Genomic DNA, 22,135 nt, shown 5'->3' on the forward strand with positions numbered 1-22,135 from the left:
GAGAGAGAAAGAGAGAGACAGAGAGAGAAAGAGAGACACACACAGAGATGAAGAGACAGAGAAAGAGAGAGACACAGCCAGAGAGACAGTGTGGAGAGAAAGATAATAAAATATAGCAAGCGAACGGAGCTTGACTTTGGGAGTTCATTTCAACATTAATAATAATAGTAGGAGTAATAATGCTTGGACAAACTTATTTTTGACTGACAAGACGGTGGATTGAAATCGCCCAGATTTACTGTCGATTGAAAAAAAATGGAATATACCGCAATAGTCATTTTCATCGCAAAAAGTGCTATCCCACAACGTTCAAAAAAGTATATAAAAGTGAATAAAAAAAGATGTGTATGAAAAGCTAGAATTAGAGAATTTAGAGATTTAGCGACTTAACTTATGTCAACAATACAGAGGTGTTGACTTCCGCAGACCTGCCACATCATCAGGAAATGTCTCATTTGAGACGCTTAGTATTTTGTATAGAGTCGCACCACAGTCGACGGACTTTGAACGCGACATTTAGAGACGTCACAACTTTGTAAATAGATTTAGTTGTTGTTATGATTTGAGAGTCATAACGTGATATTACTGACAAAGTCTCGACTGTGGATTTTCAATATTAGACGTCGTCTGTATTTGTATAACGGTTTGGACTTGGTCATTTCTATTTGTTACATGTGTAGGTCTTGTTACTTGTTAGTTACGTACATCGAATACACCCGTACAAGAAACCCTGACATCTCCAGAATAATCTGTCGAAGTCATATTACTATCAACAACTAAAAGGGCAAGGTCTATCACTCTCTGTGGACACGGTTAAAGGGACTTCAATTAATTTTATTTCCTAATAAGAATTTTCGATCCTGAAATGAAAAATTTTAATTATAATACTAACATTCTTGCAAACTTCTCAGATTGCTGTATTTATGTGGTAGATCTGGATTATGTTGCACGCCTGCTATCAGAGAGTAACTACGGTTTCTTACCAAGTAAAACTGTTCTTGACGGATACAGCAAACAGTATTGTCAATAGTCACCGTCGCCGATTAAATAGTCAAAGCGAGAGACAGGGGGTTTGTGGGGTTTCGGACCCCCCCACCCGTGAGATGAAATCCCCCTTCACCCCCCTCTCCAGGATGGTGTGTGGAGGAATTTAGCGACTGATTTTTTGCTTTGATTTTGTCTATTTTAGGTGAGATTTTTATATTTTACCATCACTTGCCTTAGTGCAGCCAAGGGGGGGGGGGTTAAGTTTAAAATCGCCTTCCAAGGGGTTTTGAGGTTAACGCCCCCCTCTTCTTTAAAACAAACGAAAAGTCGTGCAAATAACAATTCCCAAATTCCAAGAGCATAGATAAGGGAGGATTTTGTGTTTAAAACCACCTTTTCAATATTAGACTAAAGCATAATCAGTCACCAGATTCTATTTTAAAATCCTCTACAGAGGGGTTTGAAGCAAAAAAACGACATGTTCTATGTTAAAAAAAGCAAATTACACACTCAAAGTTCTATGAGCGTAGTCATCGAGAGTTATTTTTAGTTTAAACTCCCCTCCTCCAGAGTTTAAAACCCCTCCAGAAGGTTTTGTGTTTAAAACCCCCCTCCAGTGATTTTTGAAGCTAAAAACCACCTCTTAAATAAAAAAAGCAAATTACACACTCAAAATTCTATTAAGCGTAGCCATGGGGGGGGGGGGTTGAGTTTAAAACCCCCATCCAGCGGGGTTTGAAGCTAGAATCACATCTTCAATATATAAAAATTAAGAAAAATACACACTCAAAAATCTATGAGCATAGATAAGTTGAGTTTTTTTTTTTTTAGTTTAATTTCCACTCCTCCAGAAAGCTTTAAGTTTAAAACCCATCCAGATGGATTTGAGTTTAAAATCCCCCTATAGATAGTTTTAAGGTTAAAACCCTCATCAATATTATTCTAAAGCAAACTATAGTCATCAAATTAAATGAGCTAAAGGGGCTTTGAGTTTGTTTAACAATTATTTATTTTCTTTTAGAATTTTTTAGTTTAAAAACCCCCAACAGATGGTTTTTACGAAAAACTTCCCTTTTATAAAATATAAAGCAAACTACAGTCACCAAATTCCAAGAGCCAAGCCAAGATAGGTTACACATTTCTACCAGTCGCAAGGCTCCATTAATAAAGTGCAGTGAATATCATGGAAGTCATCAGCCAATTTAGAAAAAAGACTTAAATGTGGCTCAACAAAGATGGCTAGGACGGATTTTTGAAGTCAGTTATAGAGATCGGGTTTCAATCAAATAAATCCTATGCCGAACTAGGATTCGACCACTTAGTGAGGTTGTGACAGAGCTTTGCATGAGGTTTGTGGGACATGTTCTCATACAAAATAAATAACGCATAACAAGAGTTGCGATGACATGGAGGCCTTTGCTAAGAATAGGCAAACAGGGACATCCTAGTATAACCTGGCGCCACACTTTCGGTGAGGACCTTGGAGCAGTGGACACCAGGTGGGAAGAGGCTTCAGACATTGCCAGTGACATATTTTGTGGAGACATCTTGTCGCCCAATGCCCAATGCGCCGAACTGTGCGGGTGGATCTAAGTCCGAAGTAAGAAAAGCAGATTAGGTTTTTGAACTAAATTTTTTTAATAGCAGGATAATGCACTGTAGATACTTCAGATTATACATTTGTTTTTGTTTTAAATACCAGAAATAGTGCCTAGGGCGGTGAGAGCTCACAGCGTTCTCCAAATCCCTCCTACTGATAAGCTTGGGGAGTCTACAGTTTTTCAATAACTTTAGGAAGAAACTATTCTAGGGTACAATAAACGTCTTCCAAAAGAATGAAGGGTCAGATTTAATAAAGATCATTTATGTACACACACACACAAACACACACACATATATATGGTGGGGGGAGAGACTAAAATCCTCCACAAAACAACCCCTAAAAAAAATCGTGGATTTGCCCATGACTAATTATATGGAAATCTAAACTTTTTTGTTTCGACTCGAGGCTTATTTATAGCGAGATTTTTGTCTTAGTTTACAGCTGCTGACAAGATTTCAACTAGAAACAATTGTGATACGTAAGTTTTAGCATTTACAAACAAGGTGCAACGCTATTTCGCTATTCCATAATAAGTTATGTTCTCAAAGTTCATTTTGAAATAGTGTATTTAAAATAATTATAATAATATAACATATATAATAATAGCTGCCTGGTAGTGTGGTATACGCTCTAAACTATTATTCGATGGTCTCTTATCTTATATGATAAAGACGTTACTTCAAAAAAGAAGATAATTACGTAATAAGCGTCATGCATTTAGTCATGCATATTAACCAATGACTTAAACTCTGCCATGTCACTGGTTTTCCTGGCTTGCTCAGGCAACCCATTCCATGGTCCAATAGCGTTAAATAGCTTTCAAAATTTAATGGTTTTACTAAAGGTGTAACTCTAATCACATGTGAATATTCGTTTGTTATAAATCTCAAAGTTCTATTTTGTGTCTCTTCCAGTTTCTTAATATTTTCTTGAGTTTAGGGGTCCCATGACAGTTTTTCATTTATTATAACACCTAGGTATTTTGCGTTTTTAGTCTGTGTTACTGGTTTACCATGAATAAGATAAGTGGAATTAATTTGTTTTAGTTTTTTTTGTTACTTTTAATAACTGACATTTTTCTGGGTGGAAAGACATGCTCCAATTTGATTCCCATTTCTGTAATTCATCTAATTCTCTCGGGTTCCAACCCTGCCATTCCCTGTCTTCCTTTGGGGGGTTTGGGCTTGAATGTAAATTTCTTTAACTAGGAACGAGCATCAGTAACATGCAAAGCAAAAAAAATTGCATTTCTTTTCTAAATATTGGTTTAACTCTTTCTCTCCTGATTGACGATACCATCGTTGATTTGAACTCCTTAAATTAAACTAAGGTTTAATTTTAAAAACGTAACTTTCTGTTATATCAAAAAAGCATGCATTCCCCTTGAATTCTAGACCAAATAAAACACTTTCTGATAACAAACGAGAAGGAGAGAGAAATACTAATGAGTAAAAACTATAATTCCGTCGAAACGTGGAAAAATAATTACAAAGGGAAAGAGTTAATAAGAATATTTGTATACTTTTGTTTCATATTAATTATATTGTTTAGTGTAAAAATTAATTTATATGTTTTTTTTAGAGAACATTCGGTGACTTTGTTGTTTACTGACGTCTTGAAGGATCAAATATGTCTGTCTCAGCGTTTGCAGTCATATTGCTTAGTGCAATAAATGTCATTTCGGCCAGAGGTAAATATCTACCCACTTGTGTCTTACATATTTAGTATACATACACGGCCTGAATTTCGACTGTTCAGGATTGTGCTGCTTCACAGAGCCACGTCCTTACAGGGTTCTCCTCGTTTTTTTAAATTAAAATTATTAGCTATGAATCAGAAAAGATCGATTTTCTAGATTCAGGGCGACTTTCCTAATAGCTTGAAAAAGAGTTACGTAATAATACTCTATACATATTTTTAATCTATATAATAATTGTAACCTGTTTCCTCTTGTCATAATAGTGTTTCTGAGACTTTTTCTCGCAGTCAAAGTGTTTCTTTACCACCTTGAGATCTGGTGTCTTAGGTGTGAATATTTTCTTGCTTAAAGTTAACAAATTTCTGGGTCGGCTCACCATGAATAATTGTGCTGGCTAAAAATTAATATTACTCAGTGGAGTAGTTCTGTAGTCTAATAGAGACAGAAATTTGTCTTTGCTTGTCTTTCTTGTTTATTTATTGTCTGAATAGCTCTTTCAACCTCGCCATTTGAACTCTGAAAATGAGGACTTGACATTTCATGCTCTATTCCGTATGATTTACAGAAATTAATGAATTCTCTTGAAGCGAACTGTGGCCCACTATCTAAACTTAATCTTCTAGGTATTGCATAGCATGTGAATATAGTCTTCATAGCTTCGATGATATCTGATGTAGAATTCAGGAATTCTCTTAAAGCGAACCGTGGCCTACCTGACCTTAATCTTCTAGGTATTTCAAAGCATGTGAATATATTCTTCATTGCTTCGATGATATCTGTTGTACTTTCCTGTGACAGTTCTTTGACATCAATAAACTTTTAGGAGTAGTCAAGTAGAAGCACATACTTTTTCCAAAGCTAGACAGATCACATCCAACCATAAAGTATGAAAGGTCTGGTACCTTGGTTAGGTATTAGCGGTTCTGACACATTTTGATTCTGATGTTTAGCTCACTTGCTACTATCCCTAACTGTCACTTCAATGTCTGCATTCATGCCTGGCCAAAACACAACTCCTCTCTGCTTACACTTGACTATTCCTAAGTGAGACTTATGTATCAGATTAAAAATGTTTTAACGTAAGCTTGGCGGCTTTACTATTCTCAGACCTTTTTATATAATTCCATCAAAAGTTGATAACTGGTCTCTTGAGTCCCAATATGGCCTGACTTCAATTGGAGTCTAGCTTCTTGTGTCTGGCAACCAGTCATAATTACTTCCCGAAGCATTGAAAGTTCTTTGCTTGTACAGTCTTGAATTTTGCTGTATTTCGAATCAGTTACAGAGATCATATGCACCGAATCATCTGTAAATTCACATGTCTGTGTATCAGTATTTGGTAGATGTGCACGAGAAAGTGTATTGGAGATAAACATTTCCTTGCTTTTTCTGTAACAGACTTTCAGATCATACCACTGTAGTCTCATTAGCATCTTCTGTATTCTCATTGGTGCTGACAATAGAGGTTTCTTGAAGATTTTCTCCAGAGGTTTGTACGCGTTGTAAACTGTTACTTCTTTACCAAATATGTAGCAGTGGTATTGGCTTGTACTATACACAAATGAGAGCATTTCCTTCTCAAATCTATCTATCTATCTATCTATCTATCTATCTATCTATCTATCTATCTATCTATCTATCTATCTATCTATCTATCTAATTGTCTATCTATCTATCTATCTATCTATATCTATATTTATATCTATATTTCACTCTCTCTCTCTGTCTATCTATCTATCTATCTATCTATCTATCTATCTATCTATCTATCTATCTATCTATCTATCTATCTATCTATCTATCTATATCTATATCTATATTTCTCTCTCTCTTTCTCTATCTATCTATCTATCTATCTATCTATCTATCTATCTATCTATCTATCTATCTATCTATCTATCTATCTATCTATCTATCTATCTATCTATCTATATATATATATATATATATATATATATATATATATAAACAATATAAATAATAAAATCTAAATAATATCTATCTATCTATCTATCTATCTATCTATCTATCTATCTATCTATCTATCTATCTATCTATCTATCTATATTTATAGTATATATACAATAAAGCCTTTTGGACCTACATATGTTGAGTAGTTTAATAAATTCTAAATTAACTATCTGACAGATGATTATGGGCGTAGTAATGCTTTGTGAATAAAGTATCTCCGCTAATAGATGTTCCAGTCTTCCTGTCCGACATTAACTGGACTACAGTGTGTAATTGCTTGCATTAGATTTAACGTGTAGACAATGAGCATGCGCACTCGGCGTAAATAAACGATCAGCCGCCTACAGTCTTCGATGAATGGGGGGGGGGGGGCTCACACAGGAATAAAACAAATATTTACAGAACATATTGTGCAAAATGTGATCAATACTCTAACATATAACTCTTCTACTAGCCTAGTCTCTAACATATAACTCTTCTACTAGCCTAGTCTCTAACATATAAATCTTCTACTAGCCTAGTCTCTAACATATAACTCTTCTACTAGCCTAGTCTCTAACATATAACTCTTCTACTAGCCTAGTCTCTAACATATAACTCTTCTACTAGCCTAGTCTCTAACATATAACTCTTCTACTAGCCTAGTCTCTAACATATAACTCTTCTACTAGCCTAGTCTCTAACATATAACTCTTCTACTAGCCTAGTCTCTAACATATAACTCTTCTACTAGCCTAGTCTCTAACATATAACTCTTCTACTAGCCTAGTCTCTAACATATAACTCTTCTACTAGCCTAGTCTCTATAATATAACTCTTCTACTAGCCTAGTCTCTAACATATAACTCTTCTACTAGCCTAGTCTCTAACATATAACTCTTCTACTAGCCTAGTCTCTAACATATAACTCTTCTACTAGCCTAGTCTCTAACATATAACTCTTCTACTAGCCTAGTCTCTAACATATAACTCTTCTACTAGCCTAGTCTCTAACATATAACTCTTCTACTAGCCTAGTCTCTAACATATAACTCTTCTACTAGCCTAGTCTCTAACATATAACTCTTCTACTAGCCTAGTCTCTAACATATAACTCTTCTACTAGCCTAGTCTCTAACATATAACTCTTGTACTAGCCTAGTCTCTAACATATAGCTCTTCTACTAGCCTAGTCTCTAACATATAACTCTTCTACTAGCCTAGTCTCTAACATATAACTCTTCTACTAGCCTAGTCTCTAACATATAACTCTTCTACTAGCCTAGTCTCTAACATATAACTCTTCTACTAGCCTAGTTTCTAACATATAACTCTTCTACTAGCCTAGTCTCTAACATATAACTCTTCTACTAGCCTAGTCTCTAACATATAACTCTTCTACTAGCCTAGTCTCTACTATGATTCAAGACGCCTTATTGGATGCTACGTAATTTGCGCTACATAAATATATATATATATATATATATATATATATATATATATATATATATATATATATATATATATATATATATATCATGGGCGTAGCCAGGATTTTTTTTCGGAGGGGGGGGGATTTTTTTCCCCCGACCCCCCCCCCCCCCCCCGCGAAATTTTTTTTATATGTATTTATGTGTGTGTGTGTGTACATATTCTTTATTGCATTCAGACCCATCATTCTTTCGGAAGACGTTTATTGTGCCCTAGAATAGGTTCTTCCATAAGTTAGTGGAAAAATTGTAGATTACCCGCCAATACTAGCAAGGGGGTCTGGGGGAGTGCTAGCAGCTCCCCCAGACCGGGGCGAAGCCCCGCCGCCAAGCACTATTTCTGATATTGAAAGCCAACAAAATGCATATTCTGAGGTATCTACAGTGCATTTTCCTGCTATTAAAAAGTTTTATTTCAAAAACTTAATGTGCTATTCTTACTGACTTAGACCCTCCCTCGCCGTTTGGCGCATTAGCTGTCAAGCTGTTTCCATAAAATTGTAGATTCCCCGCCATTTTTAGAAATGGGGTCTGGGGGAGCGCTAGGATTAATTTCTGGTATTGAAAGCCAACAAAATGCATATTCTGAGGTATCTACAGTGCATTTTCCTGCTAGTAAAAAGTTTTATTTCAAAAACCTAATGTGCTATTCTTACTAACTTAGACCCTCCCGCGCCGTTTGGAGCATTTGAAGTCAAACTGTTTCCATAAAAATCTGTCACTGGTAATGTCTGAAGCCTCTTCCCCCTGCCATGAGGACCTCAATAAATGAGTGGCATCAAGTTGTACTAGGATATCATTGCAACTCTTCTTATGCGTAATTCATTTTGTCCGAGAACATGTCCCGCAAACCTCATGCGTCGTTCTCTCACAATCTTACTAAAGGGTCGACTCCCAGTTCGGCATAGGATTTTCTTGATTTAGACCCGATCTCTATAACTGACTCTTAAAATCTGTCTTAGCCATCTTTGTTGAGCCACATTTAGTGTTAGGGGCCCTGCCACTGGTAAAATGTGTAACCTCTCTTAAATACGCTATTGGAATTAAGTGACTGTAGTTTGCTTTAGATTTTATATCGAAAAGAGAAGTTTTATCGTCAAAATCATCTGTTGGGGGTTTTCCACCTCAAAATGCTCTGTAGGGGGATCTTAAACTCAAAACCATCTGGATAGGTTTTAAACTTTAAAAAAACGCTATCTGTAGAAGAGGTGTTTAAACTCAAAACCCCCTATTGGATTGGCTTCGCTCAAATAATTTTAGTGTGTTATTTGCTTTTTTTTTTTATATTGAAGAGGTATTTTTTAGCATCAAACTCAAAACCCCTTTTGGCAACGCTCATAGCATTTTTAGTGCGTAATTTGCTTTTTTTCTTACACTGAAGATGTAATTTTTAGCCTCAAACCCCCCTGGCGGGAGGTTTAAACTCAAAACCCCTTTGGCTACGCTCATAGATTTTAGAGTGAGTAATTTGCTTTTATTTATATTGAAGAGGTACTTTTTAGCTTCAAACTCCACTGGAGGGGAGTTTAAACTCAAAACTCCTTTGACTACACTCATAACATTTTGAGTTTATAATTTGCTTTGTTTTTATTATTAATAGGGGTATTTGTTACCTTCAAACCCCGCTGAAGTGGGGTTTAAACTCAAAACTAAGTCAAAACACATTTAGCTACGCTCATAACATTTTGAGTGCGTAATTAGCTTTTTTTTTATATTGAAGAGGGGGTTTATCGTAAATTTTGGAGGGGGTTTTAAAATCAAAATCTCCCTTAACTGTGCTCTTGGAATTAGGGGATTTTCGTTTGCATTTTTGTTTTGTTTTGTTTTATAGAAGAGGGGGAGTTAACTGCAAAAACCCCAATAAGGGGGTTTTAAACTCAAAACCCCTAGTAGGGGGTTTTAAACTCAAAACCCCTGGTAGAGTTTTTTAAACTCGAACCCCCCCCCTGATAGGGGGTTTTAAACTCAAACCCTATTGGTTGTGCTGAGGCAAGTGATTGTTTAGTATTAAAATCTCACCTAAAAAAAACAAAATCAAGGCAAAAAATCATTCACTAAATTCCGATCCCCCCCCTTGGGGAGGGGGGGGATTTCATTCCGGGGGGGGGGCGTTTGAACCCCAAACCCCCACCCCTGGCTACTCCCATGATATATATATATATATATATATATATATATATATATATATATAATACATATATATAGGCTTTTTTATACTTTATTTGAAGCATACTATTAAATTGTCTTTTGTGTCTGAGGGTTCCCGGTTCTTTCATCCCTGGTCATTTCATCGCAGGTCACTTCAACCCTGGCTATTTCATTCCTGGCAACTTTATCTCCGGTCACTTCATCCCCGGTCTTTTCATTCTTGGTCACTTCTTTCCCTGTCACAGTCTTTTCACTTAGGCGGAAATTGTTCTCTCTCCCTTCCTAATGTCGACATCCTTCTCAGTCTAGTTTATCAAAGTGCGCACCTTCTAGCTTAGAGGGCAGTTCGCATGGCAGAGTTATAACAATATTGTGAAAACAGGTTTAACAGATTTGTTAAAACGTTGCGTTCAATAATAGTGATTATTTTTATTTTTAAGGCCCCTCCGAGATTAAGAGGTACATTAAAGATACACTTTGGTCTCCGCTATGATCTAAGGAATATTTATGTCAAGTTTTGATTTTTATTCGGGACATACATACATACATACATACATACATACATACATACATACATACATACATACGCTTTACTTTCTGCTTTACATATTAGATATAGAGCATTGTTTAACTACCGGGGAAAATTAAAATTTTTGGCAGATTTGAATTTCACTATTAAAACGTTAATTACAAACAGAATTCATGTGTGTAACAATGCCAATTTTTCCGTTACAGTTATTCAAGAGAGTCTGGACATCCCTAAGGCATATCCCCCAATGAATGGAATTAATAAAGTCTACTACATCTCTAAGGCTAAATTTGTCAGTTACACCGAAGCCAGCAAGTGGTGCTCTCAGAACGGAGGAGGCTACCCAGCAGAGATCGATACAGCCGAAGAGCTTGGATTAATTGAAAAGTACGCGTCTTCTACTAACTTGCGCAGAATCTTTATCGCTGGCACTGATGCCAAGAAAGACGGCGTATTTTTTAGTCAACGAACTGGAGCATTCATACATATTTTCAATTGGGTTAACAGAGAGCCCAATAATTATGGCGGAGTAGAAGACTGTCTAGAGTTAAACGGTAGTAAAGAAGGCAGGGTGAATGATACGCCATGCAACAGAGCGTCAATCTCCCACAATGTTCTCTGCGAGTTTGATGTAGTTCAGGAAGAGATCCCAGAGATCCCAGAGATCCTAGAGATCCCAGAGATCCTAGAGATCGCACAATAGAATGATGCAAATAAAAACAAATAAATTCTAAGATATAATGTGTTTTTTCGTCCTTTTACAAGTTATTTTTATATATTAAAGTTTAATACTAGTCTGGGTTTCCCCCACCTTTCTAGTTGGGCCTGAGTCAGAAAAGCTCGCCTAAAATGCTAGGGTATTGTAGTCAGCAGAGTGCTGTAATTGCGCGCGTGTGTGTGTGTGTGTTTCTATGGTGACGGTGAGGGGACCTTAGCAATTAGTTGTGAATAATGCTACATAGATAACCTTATCGTCGTTGGTTTTAGTTAGGACAGACGACTTCACAATGAAAGTTTGTTATTAGAGTGAGTTAGATTTTGTGTTTAGTACATTAATTTTATCTCATAATAAGTTGATTTTTTTTTTAAATTGTAATATTTTTTTTTTCACAAAGAAGATGCTCAAGTTTTATTTGTTAAAGATATCATACGCCTAGACCGGTTTAAGTTGTCTACAAGCAGTCTGGTGCTACAAGTCAACGACCAGTAACAATATTTTGGTGTCAGAAGTAACAGAATAAAATTGAACAGCATATTGTGTTAGAGTGAAGGAAAAAAAATACTGGTCTTAGAAGAGAACGTCTTCTATTAAAACGTCTTCTATTAAAAAGTCTTCTATTAAAACGTCTTCTATTAAAACGTCTTCTATTAAAAAGTCTTCTATTAAAACGTCTTCTATTAAAACGTCTTCTATTGAAAAGTCTTCTATTAAAACGTCTTCTATTAAAACGTCTTCTATTGAAAAGTCTTCTATTAAAACGTCTTCTATTAAAACGTCTTCTATTAAAACGTTGTCTCGAAAGTGAACAATCACATGGATAATATTCTCATAATAACTAATGAATGTTAAATCTGAATCTACACCACGTTGTCTGGTTAAGTTTTTAATGTATTCTTTATTTTTTTTTACTTTGAATAAGTATAATGGTCAAACCAGAGTTTTCCCCGTGTGGCCATCGAGCTAGTCATTCTTTTCACAATGATATACATCTTCTGTTAAATTTTAAGAAAAATCGTTTGAGCCGTTTTTGAGATCCGTGTCCAGGTTCCACCCACCCAGAAGCTTATCCCCACCCAGGCTCCTCTATGACAGTCTAAATTGAAAAATAAATACCAATACTTTTAGATGCCCATCATTCCAATACCACTATTCAGAGTGGGTAGGTGGATACGGATCTCGAAAACGGCTCTAACGATTCTCCTTAAAATTTGACAGCTGATAAAAACCATTGGGAAAAGAATATTTTTTGTTCTTTATAGCCTACGTTCTACAGTCTAAATTTAGAGTTGACCTACTTATTTTGTTTTAACCTAGAGAGTTCAAACGTAAATGAGTATTTCAGAGAAATAAAACACATTGAAAAATAATGTAAAGTAACTTTTTTTAAATATTAAATGCGAAAAAAAAAGAAAATCGATTCTGTATGGAAAAGAATACAATTGTTTCTGTCGCTGGAGACACCATTGAAATAGTGCAAACTTTTAAATATCTTAGATAACAAATTAAATTTTACTACAAATACCGATTATGTCAGCAAAAAATGTCAGCAAAAAATTACGATTACTTAGAAAATTGTCCTCGTTAAATGTTAGCGAAAAGGTATTTGCTTTATTTTATCAGACTCACATCTGCGATATTTTAAGTTTAATATCTCTGCCTGCCTGCCTGGTATGGCAATCTAAGCATAAAAATAGAAATAAACTTTATAGAATCCTAAATGCTGCTGTTAAAATCATTGGGAAAAAACGAACACCTTTTTGGCAACTGTTTGAGACATACATTCATAAAAAAAGCTAAAAAGATTCTGAGTTTGAGTTTAAATTTTGAGTTTTTGGCACATCGGCACAATTTAGGCCATGTCATGCCCGTAATTCTTCAAGAATTACTCTCCTTTACAAGAACTAAATTCCATACAGTTAAATCATTTAAAATCAAGGTCTATTCACAGTTAACATAGTAAAGGTAGTAAAAATTTAATAACTAGTAAAAATCTTAGGTAAAAACATTCTAGAAATAAACAAGATTACAAAGAGAGTTTGTGTTATCATTCAAACTCAGAGGCCGCCCCCGTCGGAGTCGGATGCCTGTCAGATACGCCTATTTGCAAGGAATAGTCAAGATGTGATTCAATTTTGATGGTCAAAAGTTATAATGTTTCAAAGATTCATTTGCCGTTTTAATTTTTTTTAATGTTTTATATGTTTCGGATGTTCTTCTAAGTTGAAAATAATTATTTCTCTCTGGAGGACAGAGGATGGCAGCGAGCAGTATATGAACCCTGCCTGGTTGTGATGTTTGTGTGTTAGACTGACGTTCGGAGTTATCGATGGTCCCTGGTTCAAATCCTGCCTGTTTCCATAGCCCGTTGTCTTGTGGGAGGTTTGGACTAGGAAGTAAACAATCTTCAACTCTGAAGGAACATCCGAAAGATGTAAAACAAAACCAACAAACAACCCGGGACCGTTGAGATAATCAGTTCAGATCATTAACAGCACGGCCAGGCTTGCTCTTAACTTTATAACAAACTGGTTACAAACTAATAGCCTGACGATTTTAGATAATCTTTTAGCATTGATTTGTATAAGAGAGCACCTGGTTGCATGCGGCCTCAGAACGAGACAGCTGGAGGTCAATCAGGAAGGCCGCGGGATACACATTTGACACTAAAAGAAAATCCGGACAAACGCAGACGGCGAAATGAAAATCTAAATCGAACAATTGCGGACAATGGTTATGCTTGCCTTGGATGGGGCAAAATATGTAGGTCACAGCTAGGGCTTCGCAGCCACTGGAAATACTGCATTCCTGTCACAGTCTCGGTTGACCTTGCCTGTTATATGTTTACCTCGGGTCATGAGGGTGAAAGACACATGAAGCTCCTGATATAGAAACAGAAAGTAAGAATGACTAAAATGACTCTTAGTCAGTAGTAACCTTAATGGTCAAGAGTGTGGTCACTGACGGTCGGTAGTATATGTTGGTCACTTGAAGAGAAAAGTACCTTTAAAGCAGTCGAAGTCAGTAGTATTTTTGGTCCGTTGCGGACAGTAGGAACTTAAGTTGAGAGTAGTCACTTGAAGTCAGTAAGACAGTACACGTATTTTGATAGCTATTTTGGATATGGAGCTCGATACATATTATTATTGTTTATTGTTACCCGCTTTGAAGCGGACGGGATTTAATAAGTAAAGTTTTATATATATCTATATATATCTATTCCTGAGGACTGAGTATATTGGATATATTTGATACCGCTGTTATGCGGATGTAGTTATATTGCAACTGGATATTTTGATGTAACAACTAGCTGTACAGTACATCATTATTATTATTGAATAAACGTCATATTGTCTAGTCAAGATCGACTTTGTATACTATTCATGTTTGTTACGTACTAAATGGACACCCGAACCCAGCATTCTTCAACTATACACAACAAGAATGTTACAATTCCTCGGACTCGAAGAAAAGCTTTATTATTATTAATTATATCTATTACACTCGTACAAGAACCACAGACATCTTCAGAGTAATCTGTCGAAGTCAGACAGCCATCAACTACTACAAGGCAAGGCCTATCACACTGAGTGGACACGATTAAATAGACTCAATTAATTATATTTTCTAATGAGAAATTTCAGTCCTGACAGTGCCAGGTAATGATTTTTTTGCGGCCCCCGAAAGGGGAAAAGACGCTATTAGTTTTGTGTGAAATGTCTATCCGTCTGTCTTTCTGTCTGTCCGTCCCGTTTGGATCTCGTAAACTAGAAAAGATAGTGAAAATCCGACATCACAATATTTTAGACCATTCAAAGTTTTGATGCAACGGCTACTTTTTTTTGTTCTGAAAACGAAAAATCTAATTTTTTAAATCATTTATGCAAGCAGTTTTTTAAAGAAAAAAAGCTATTTAGTATGCATTATAAGTTATACCTAATTTAAAATGAATAGTAATCTTGTAAACTGCATTTTTTTTAACATATTGTATTGAGCCAGAATGTTTCCTAGAAAAATTATAGGTTTTAGGGTAGAGAATTAAAAAGGGAGACAAAAGAAACAATATAAATGTTTAAATGCCTATGTTCACATAAGTGTGTAGACACATATATGTGTATGCACGTTTGATAGAAGTTAATATAAAGAACTGGGGTAATATAGCAAAGCACAAAGGAAACAACCATAAGCAATGTAGACAAAGTGGAAAAAAATGTGACTACGATGTTTAAAATGTTTTAATATCATTTAAGTTTCTATTTTCACTTTTTGATTGTTTCTATTTAATTACCTATTGTTGACATTCTCACCACATATATTTTAAGAACCTAAAATTAAAAAAATATTCATTATATGCTATTGGAAAAAAATAACGCCATATACAAAGCAATTTAAAACGTTAAAATATTATGACTACCTAAATGTAACTATATGCATTGCTTTTATTTTTACAAACATTGTACTTTAAAATGGAACTACATAATTTGTACGCTAACTAAAAAAACAAAAAAACAATAAAGAGGCCATAGCCCAAAAAAAGAGGCAATGCCCAAAAAAGAGGCAAAGAAAAGAGGCAAAGGCCCAAGGATTCCTAGGATGTAAACATCTCGACAACTGAAGTCAAAAGCTAATTAGTTGGGGAAAAGTAAAGGCGGTTGGTCGTTGTGTTGGCTACATGACACCCTCGTTAACAGTAGGCCACAAAAACAGATGAATTTTTTACATCATCTGCCCTATAGACCACAAGGTCTGAAAGGGGAACTAGTTAGACCAGGTTCACATCTAACTTTGCATTCACTTGCACCTATCCTTTGATCTGCTGGACCGTTGGGGCACTACACAAGATCTGTCAACCTTTTTTTTTCTCCATTCTTATCTCTCATTTGTCTTTGATATCATTTCATTTGGATGTTCTTTCTGAAAATATTGAAGCCTGCCTGGGTGGACCACTTCGGGGGCCGATTTTTTGAGTTTGTGTTTCCACACAAACTGTCTTTTGTAACCTTGTTTAAATAATAATAATATTCTTGCTACTCGTCATATAGCTGTATCTATGTGGCAGATCTGGAATATGTTGCACGCCTGCTATCAGAAAGCAACTACGGTATCTTACCTACTAAAACCGTTAAACTATTCTTTACGGATACAGCACACAGTAATATCAGTATTCACCGCCGTCTTAATAATGTTAATTGATGCAGGCGTCAAAGCGATGCGAAAGCAATGAGATAACTCATTAAATGGTCATTGGAACTCTTTTTCTTTTTTTCGACTCAATGCTTATTTATAGCGAAGATTTTCATCAGAGTTTACAGCTGCTGCGAAGGTCTCAACTAGAAGCTACTGTTTTACGTAAGTGTTAGAATTTAGAGACTAGGTGCAAGGCTGTCTTTTTCGCTATTTTTTAATAAGTTATTTTTCAAAGTTCATTTTAAAATAGTGGATTTAAAAGTAATCATAATAATATAACATAAAAATAATAACTGCCTGCACTCTGAACTGTTGTTTGATGGTCTCGGGATCCAGCCTGGCCATCCCCTGTCGTCTTTCGGGGGGTTTAGGCTAGGATGTACATGAACGAGCATATGTAACATGCAAAACAAAACAATTCCATTTCTTTTCTAAATATTGGTGGGAAGCGTGCGCTTGAACTTGGCTTGTCTTGGCTACGAAGCAGGGGGCTCGAGGTTCGACACCCAACTCGGGCAGAGTTGTGTTTACTGAGCGCCTAAAGGCAGCACGGAAAGCCAACTCCTAGGTACCCCCTTCCCCCCCCCCCCCCACTGGTCCACAAATGAGATTGCACCAAAGCGCTCTGAGCATGCTATAAGCATGAAAGTAGCGCTATATAAAAGCTATAATAATAATAATAATAATAATTGGTTTAATAAGAATATTTTTATAGTTTTGTTTCATACTAATTATAATTTTTGTTTTTAGAGAACCATACAGTGACATTGCTGTTTATTGACACCTGAAAGGATCAAATATGTCTGTCTCAGCGTTTGCATTGATATTGCTTAGTGCAATAAATGTCATATGGGCCATAGGTAAATATCTACCCACTTGTGTCTTACATATTTATGACCGGATTAAAACAGTTCATAAGTACACTGCTTCACGGAGTCCCGTCCTTAAGAGGTTTCCACGTTTTTAACATTAAAATGATTCTTGTTACAAAAATTGAATCTAATATATAAAGTAGAAAACCCGTTTTCACGTATTTTATATTTTATATCAATATGTCGCCTAAACGGGTAATCCCATTTTAACACTTTACTTTCATTTTAATGTCAAAATATAAACAAAAAATGTTATGGGAACATTCGCCAAGTTCGACAAAGATTTAAATTCAATCCGCAGGATCAGTAATGCAAAACTAAGGTCCGCGGGTCATATCCGGCTAAAATTAAATAAAAGAAAATTAGTATAGTAAGGCAAATGAAATTAAAAGGTACACATTCTCTAGTTCTTTCTTCACAAATAGAAGATTTATTTATTCACTAATATTATTAACTAGGCCGACATTTGAACTATAATCATCAAATGTAATAGCAAAGTCTAATAAAATACTCAGAAGGAAAATAAAGGCACATTCCTCATTCCATATGCTAGGACAAATTTGTACAAATGCTTCTTCTTCCCTAGTGCTATTAGAGCATGGAATGGGCTGCCTGAGCTAGCCAGGAAACCCAGTGACTTTGAAGAATTGAAGTCATTGTTTAACATGCATGACTAGTTGCATGACGCGGAGGACGTAATCTTCTTCGTTTTTTTTTTAAAGTAACGTCTGTATTTTTATTTGAAAAGATACTTCACAGAATATACTTATCTACTTATAATATACAGATCACAGACCTGCATAATATAGCTAGTCTGTGATCTGATCAATTTTAGATAGCCTAGTTACTTTTCTAGGACAGATAAGATCGATTTTCTAGATCCAGGGAAACATCCCTCATAGCTTGAATATAAAAGCTTAATGTGTACATTTATGACAGTATGTATATATAATTTATTATTAACTATCTGTCATATAATCATGAGTGTAGTATTGCTTTGTGAATTAAATAGAAGTTTCGGTCTTCCTGTCGGACATTAATTGTACTAGTGTGTGTATTGCTTGTCTGGGATCCAACACCTTGACAACGAGCATACGCCATATAACATTTATTTGAATTGTTGCTTTAGATATAGAAGCAGGAAGCTTTTACTTCATTGCGTAATTTTATTTTTCGGTCCTCATATTATTCTACTTCATTTGAAGTCTCCTAATTCACTTTGCCTCGGGGCTTCCAATTACCTAAGGCCGGCCCTGAAGCTCGACCGCACTGGCCTCACCAATATATAGAGGCGGTTTCTATGGCGGACGGTTAATTATGATGTAATACTTGATCACTAAGCAATATACAAAATATTGAGAGAGAGAGAGAGAGAGAGAATTACAAGCAGTACTAACGTGATTTCTCAAACAAAAAGAAAGTATTTAATAATATGCTTCACATATAGTATGAACTAAGCCTATACATAATGTAATATACTAAGTTACTGTTTAACTAGCGGAAGAATTTACATTTTTAGCCAGATGTGAATTTTATTATCAAGATGTTATAGATGTTTCTGACTATTGATTAAAAACAGAATTCTTGTGTGTGACGATGTCTATTGTTTCGTTACAGATATTAAAGTGAGCCTGGACAACACTAAGGTATATACCCCAATAGCTTCCAAAAATAAACTCTATTACATCTCTAAGTCTAACTTTGTCAGTTACACCCAGGCCAGCACCTGGTGCTCACAGAATGGAGGAGGCTACCCAGCAGAGATCGATACCGCGGAAGAGCTTGGATTAATTGAACAGTACGCGTCTTCTACTAACTTGGACAGAATCTTCATCGCAGGCACTGATGCCAAGAAAGACGGCGTATTTTTTAGTCAACGAACTGGAGCATTCATACACATTTACAACTGGGCCAACGGAGAGCCCAATAATGATGGCGGAGTAGAAGACTGTCTAGAGTTGTACGGCAATGGACAGGGCAGGGTGAATGATACCCCATGCAACAGAGCTTCTATCTCCCACTATGTTCTCTGCGAGCTTGATCTATTTTAGAAAAGTTCCCATAGCAGATTTATGCAAATAAAAAAAAAAATCATAACCAAGAGAATCTGTGTTTCGGTTTTCCATTTTTAGCGGCCCCCGTAAGGGGAAAAAGCCGCTATTAGGTTTGTGCAAAATGTCCGTCTGTCCGTCTGTCACACTCAGATCTCGAAAACTAGAAGAGATATGAAAAATATTATTTCATCATTAAATCCGGCTTGAAAAGTTTAGGTGCAACGGCTACTTTTGGTTTTCTAAAAGCAAACCGTTTAATTTATAAAATTAATTATGCAAGCGATTTTTTCATAAAAATACACCAATTCTAAAACAATTACGTAAATGTAAGGGAGGCAATGTTACAATATGCTAACAAAGATGGACGATTTTTGTGTATTTTCAGTATCACTAAGTCAAATATATTTTTAAAATGTACAGGAAATGTTTACAACAAATACAAATAATAGTTAAAGACGTTTTTTCTGGTCAACTAGCTGCTAAAATTAAAAGAAAACATTTCTGTTTGTTTATAAAGGCTAATAATGCACTTTGTATGTAAATATCACGCACATTTTTTTTAATGGACTTTTTATGCAGCGATTTTCGTGCAGTAGCGTAACGTCGCAACATGATCAGGTGCTAAACCAATTCCTTAAACTGTTTTTAAAAATCAGATTTTATTTATTTTTTGTTTAGTGCCCCCATCCGAATAAAAGAAGCTTATTTTTGTGCGTTTTGTCTGTTGGTCGGTCTGTCCGTCACGATTAGATTTAAAAAACTAGAACTCTAAAAGCTATTGAAAATCTGATTTACCCTTTAATGTTCCTCCCATAACATCTCAATAGTTTTAAGTATCTAAAATTGATTGTTCCGGATTTTTTGTGCAAAACTAATCAACGCCAACAAATGTTTGTTTGCTCTTCTAACTGATATTACATTCAATTTCCATGCTTAAACGTTGCAAAAACACATTATCAATAATATGTTGTTACGTTTTTTATGTAAATAGCATATTAATGCTAAATCATAATCTCTATACTGACTTATATTTCATTAAGTGTAAAAATGTTCCGGATATTGTTTTATAAAACATGAATTATGCCTAATGATTGTTTGAAATCGCATAAGGCTTTTAAAAAAAAGTAATTTACTAGAATTGATTACTGAAAATTACTTTTTAGACATTTAATTTTCTTGTAAAACATAACATAGAAGTTTTGTAATCGATAAATAAAGTTCCGGATTTTGTTTCTTACAAATCGTCGCCAGAAATTTCCGAATTTATTTAAAAATCTACTAACGCCAAATAATTGTTTGAACTCCCTCTTCTAATTAATAAACAAATAATCTTCTCATTTACGAAATAATGTTTTTACGGATTTTTATGAAAAATATTTTAACTCACTACTCTCTTACAGTACATTTAACTTTCTACCTAAAACATTAAAAAATCTAATTATCGTTAATATTATGTTCCGATTTTTAAGGAAAACAGAATCCAAACACCAAAGTAAGGTATGAAAATCTCTCCACGTGGCTGTAGTACATCTAATTTTTATACGAGACCATCCAAAAAATTTAATTAACGGTATTACATTTATCTGAAATTCTCTTTTTCTTTTACTATTTATACAAACATCCGGAGCAATCTATTATATAAACTTTTCAATTGTGTTCATACCTAAAAATTATTGCGATGTTTTGAAACGTAAAATAAAGGTTAATACATTTTTAATAACTTTTAGTTGTTTTTTTTATATCAAGATAACGGACAGACCGACTGACAGACAAAACGCAAAAACAATGTGGCTTTGATCCTCTTTAAATAATATCTATTAGAACTCAGTGCACCAATGTCTATGAACCCTCGTTAAATATCTCGTGTAAATAAAGACATTTTTTTTTATGGTACCGGTACTAGCCTATTGTGAGGTAATGGAATTTTTTTTCTTTGACGTCATATGAATGGACTCTTTAAATGTAATGTTAAAAGAACGCACTCGGTGCACCAATGTCTATTAACCCTCGAAAAAATTGCTTGTATTAATGAAAACATATTTTAGTCTAACTAAGCCGTGTGACGTAGTGTTTTTTTTTTCCTTTGACGTCACATGGAATGAATTCTTTAAATGAAATGCTAAAAGAACGCACTCGGTGCACCAATGTCTATGAACACTCGATAAAAGGCTCGTAATGATGAAGGCGATTTTTATTCTAGCTAGGCCGTGTGACGTAGTGTTTTTTTTCCTTTGACGTCATATGGAATGAATTCTTTAAATGAAATGCTTAAAGAACGCACTCGGTGCACCAAAGTCTATGAACACTCGATAAATGGCTCTTATAGATGAAGGCGATTTTTAGTCTAGCTAGGCCGTGTGACGTAGTGTTTTTTTTTCCCTCTGACGTTATATGGAATTAATTCTTCAAATGAAAGGAAAAAAGAACTCGGTATAGTAATGTTTATTTAACCTCGTTATGTGACTCGCGTTTAAAAAAGGAATGATATCTTGATTTAGATCTAATCTAGATTTTTTAAACTAGATCTAGATTTTTATTACAGTATATCTAGATCTGGATTTATATTCTAATTAAAATTATTTTACAGTCTAGATCTAGAATTTCTAGATCTAGTTTAGACTAAAATAGACTAGATTAAGATGTAGAATTTCAATGTCTAAACTTAAAGTGTAAAAAAAAAAGTGTAGATTTTCATTTCCAAACGTTTTGATCAATATTGTAATGTTTTAATATACTAAAACTAATCTACTATTTTTTTTATTAAATTTAAATTTAAATTTACGGCAAATGAATCTTTGAAACATTATTACTTTTGACCATCGGATGGCTGCCTGGTCGTGCGGTTTGCGCGCTGGACTGTCGTTCAGATTTATGGATGGCCCAGGGTTCAAACCCTGC

The 22,135-nt window shown here is 35.1% G+C and overlaps 2 protein-coding genes across 3 annotated transcripts; both read left to right on the forward strand.

Moving 5' to 3' along the window:
* The first annotated feature begins 571 nt into the window (after positions 1–571).
* Positions 572–11,147, forward strand: LOC106058250 (mannose-binding protein C-like). Of its 2 annotated transcripts, none has more exons than XM_056033214.1 (3): positions 572–676; positions 4,172–4,280; positions 10,613–11,147. In XM_056033214.1, the coding sequence occupies exons 2-3, from the start codon at positions 4,220–4,222 to the stop codon at positions 11,107–11,109; spliced, it is 558 nt and encodes a 185-aa protein (XP_055889189.1). In that variant the 5' UTR covers positions 572–676; positions 4,172–4,219; the 3' UTR covers positions 11,110–11,147. The 2 variants fall into 2 exon arrangements, with proteins under 2 accessions (XP_055889189.1, XP_055889188.1); XM_056033213.1 differs by lacking the exon at positions 572–676 and adding an exon at positions 3,033–3,068.
* A 5,289-nt stretch (positions 11,148–16,436) lies between these two features.
* On the forward strand, positions 16,437–20,896 carry LOC106078139 (pulmonary surfactant-associated protein D-like). Its single transcript, XM_056031513.1, has 3 exons — positions 16,437–16,473; positions 17,062–17,171; positions 18,801–20,896. Exons 2-3 carry the CDS (start codon positions 17,111–17,113, stop codon positions 19,232–19,234), a joined length of 495 nt encoding a protein of 164 aa, XP_055887488.1. The 5' UTR covers positions 16,437–16,473; positions 17,062–17,110; the 3' UTR covers positions 19,235–20,896.
* Positions 20,897–22,135: the final 1,239 nt, after the last annotated feature.

Source organism: Biomphalaria glabrata, chromosome 6, assembly GCF_947242115.1.
Source record: "Biomphalaria glabrata chromosome 6, xgBioGlab47.1, whole genome shotgun sequence".
Classification (NCBI taxonomy): domain Eukaryota; kingdom Metazoa; phylum Mollusca; class Gastropoda; family Planorbidae; genus Biomphalaria; species Biomphalaria glabrata.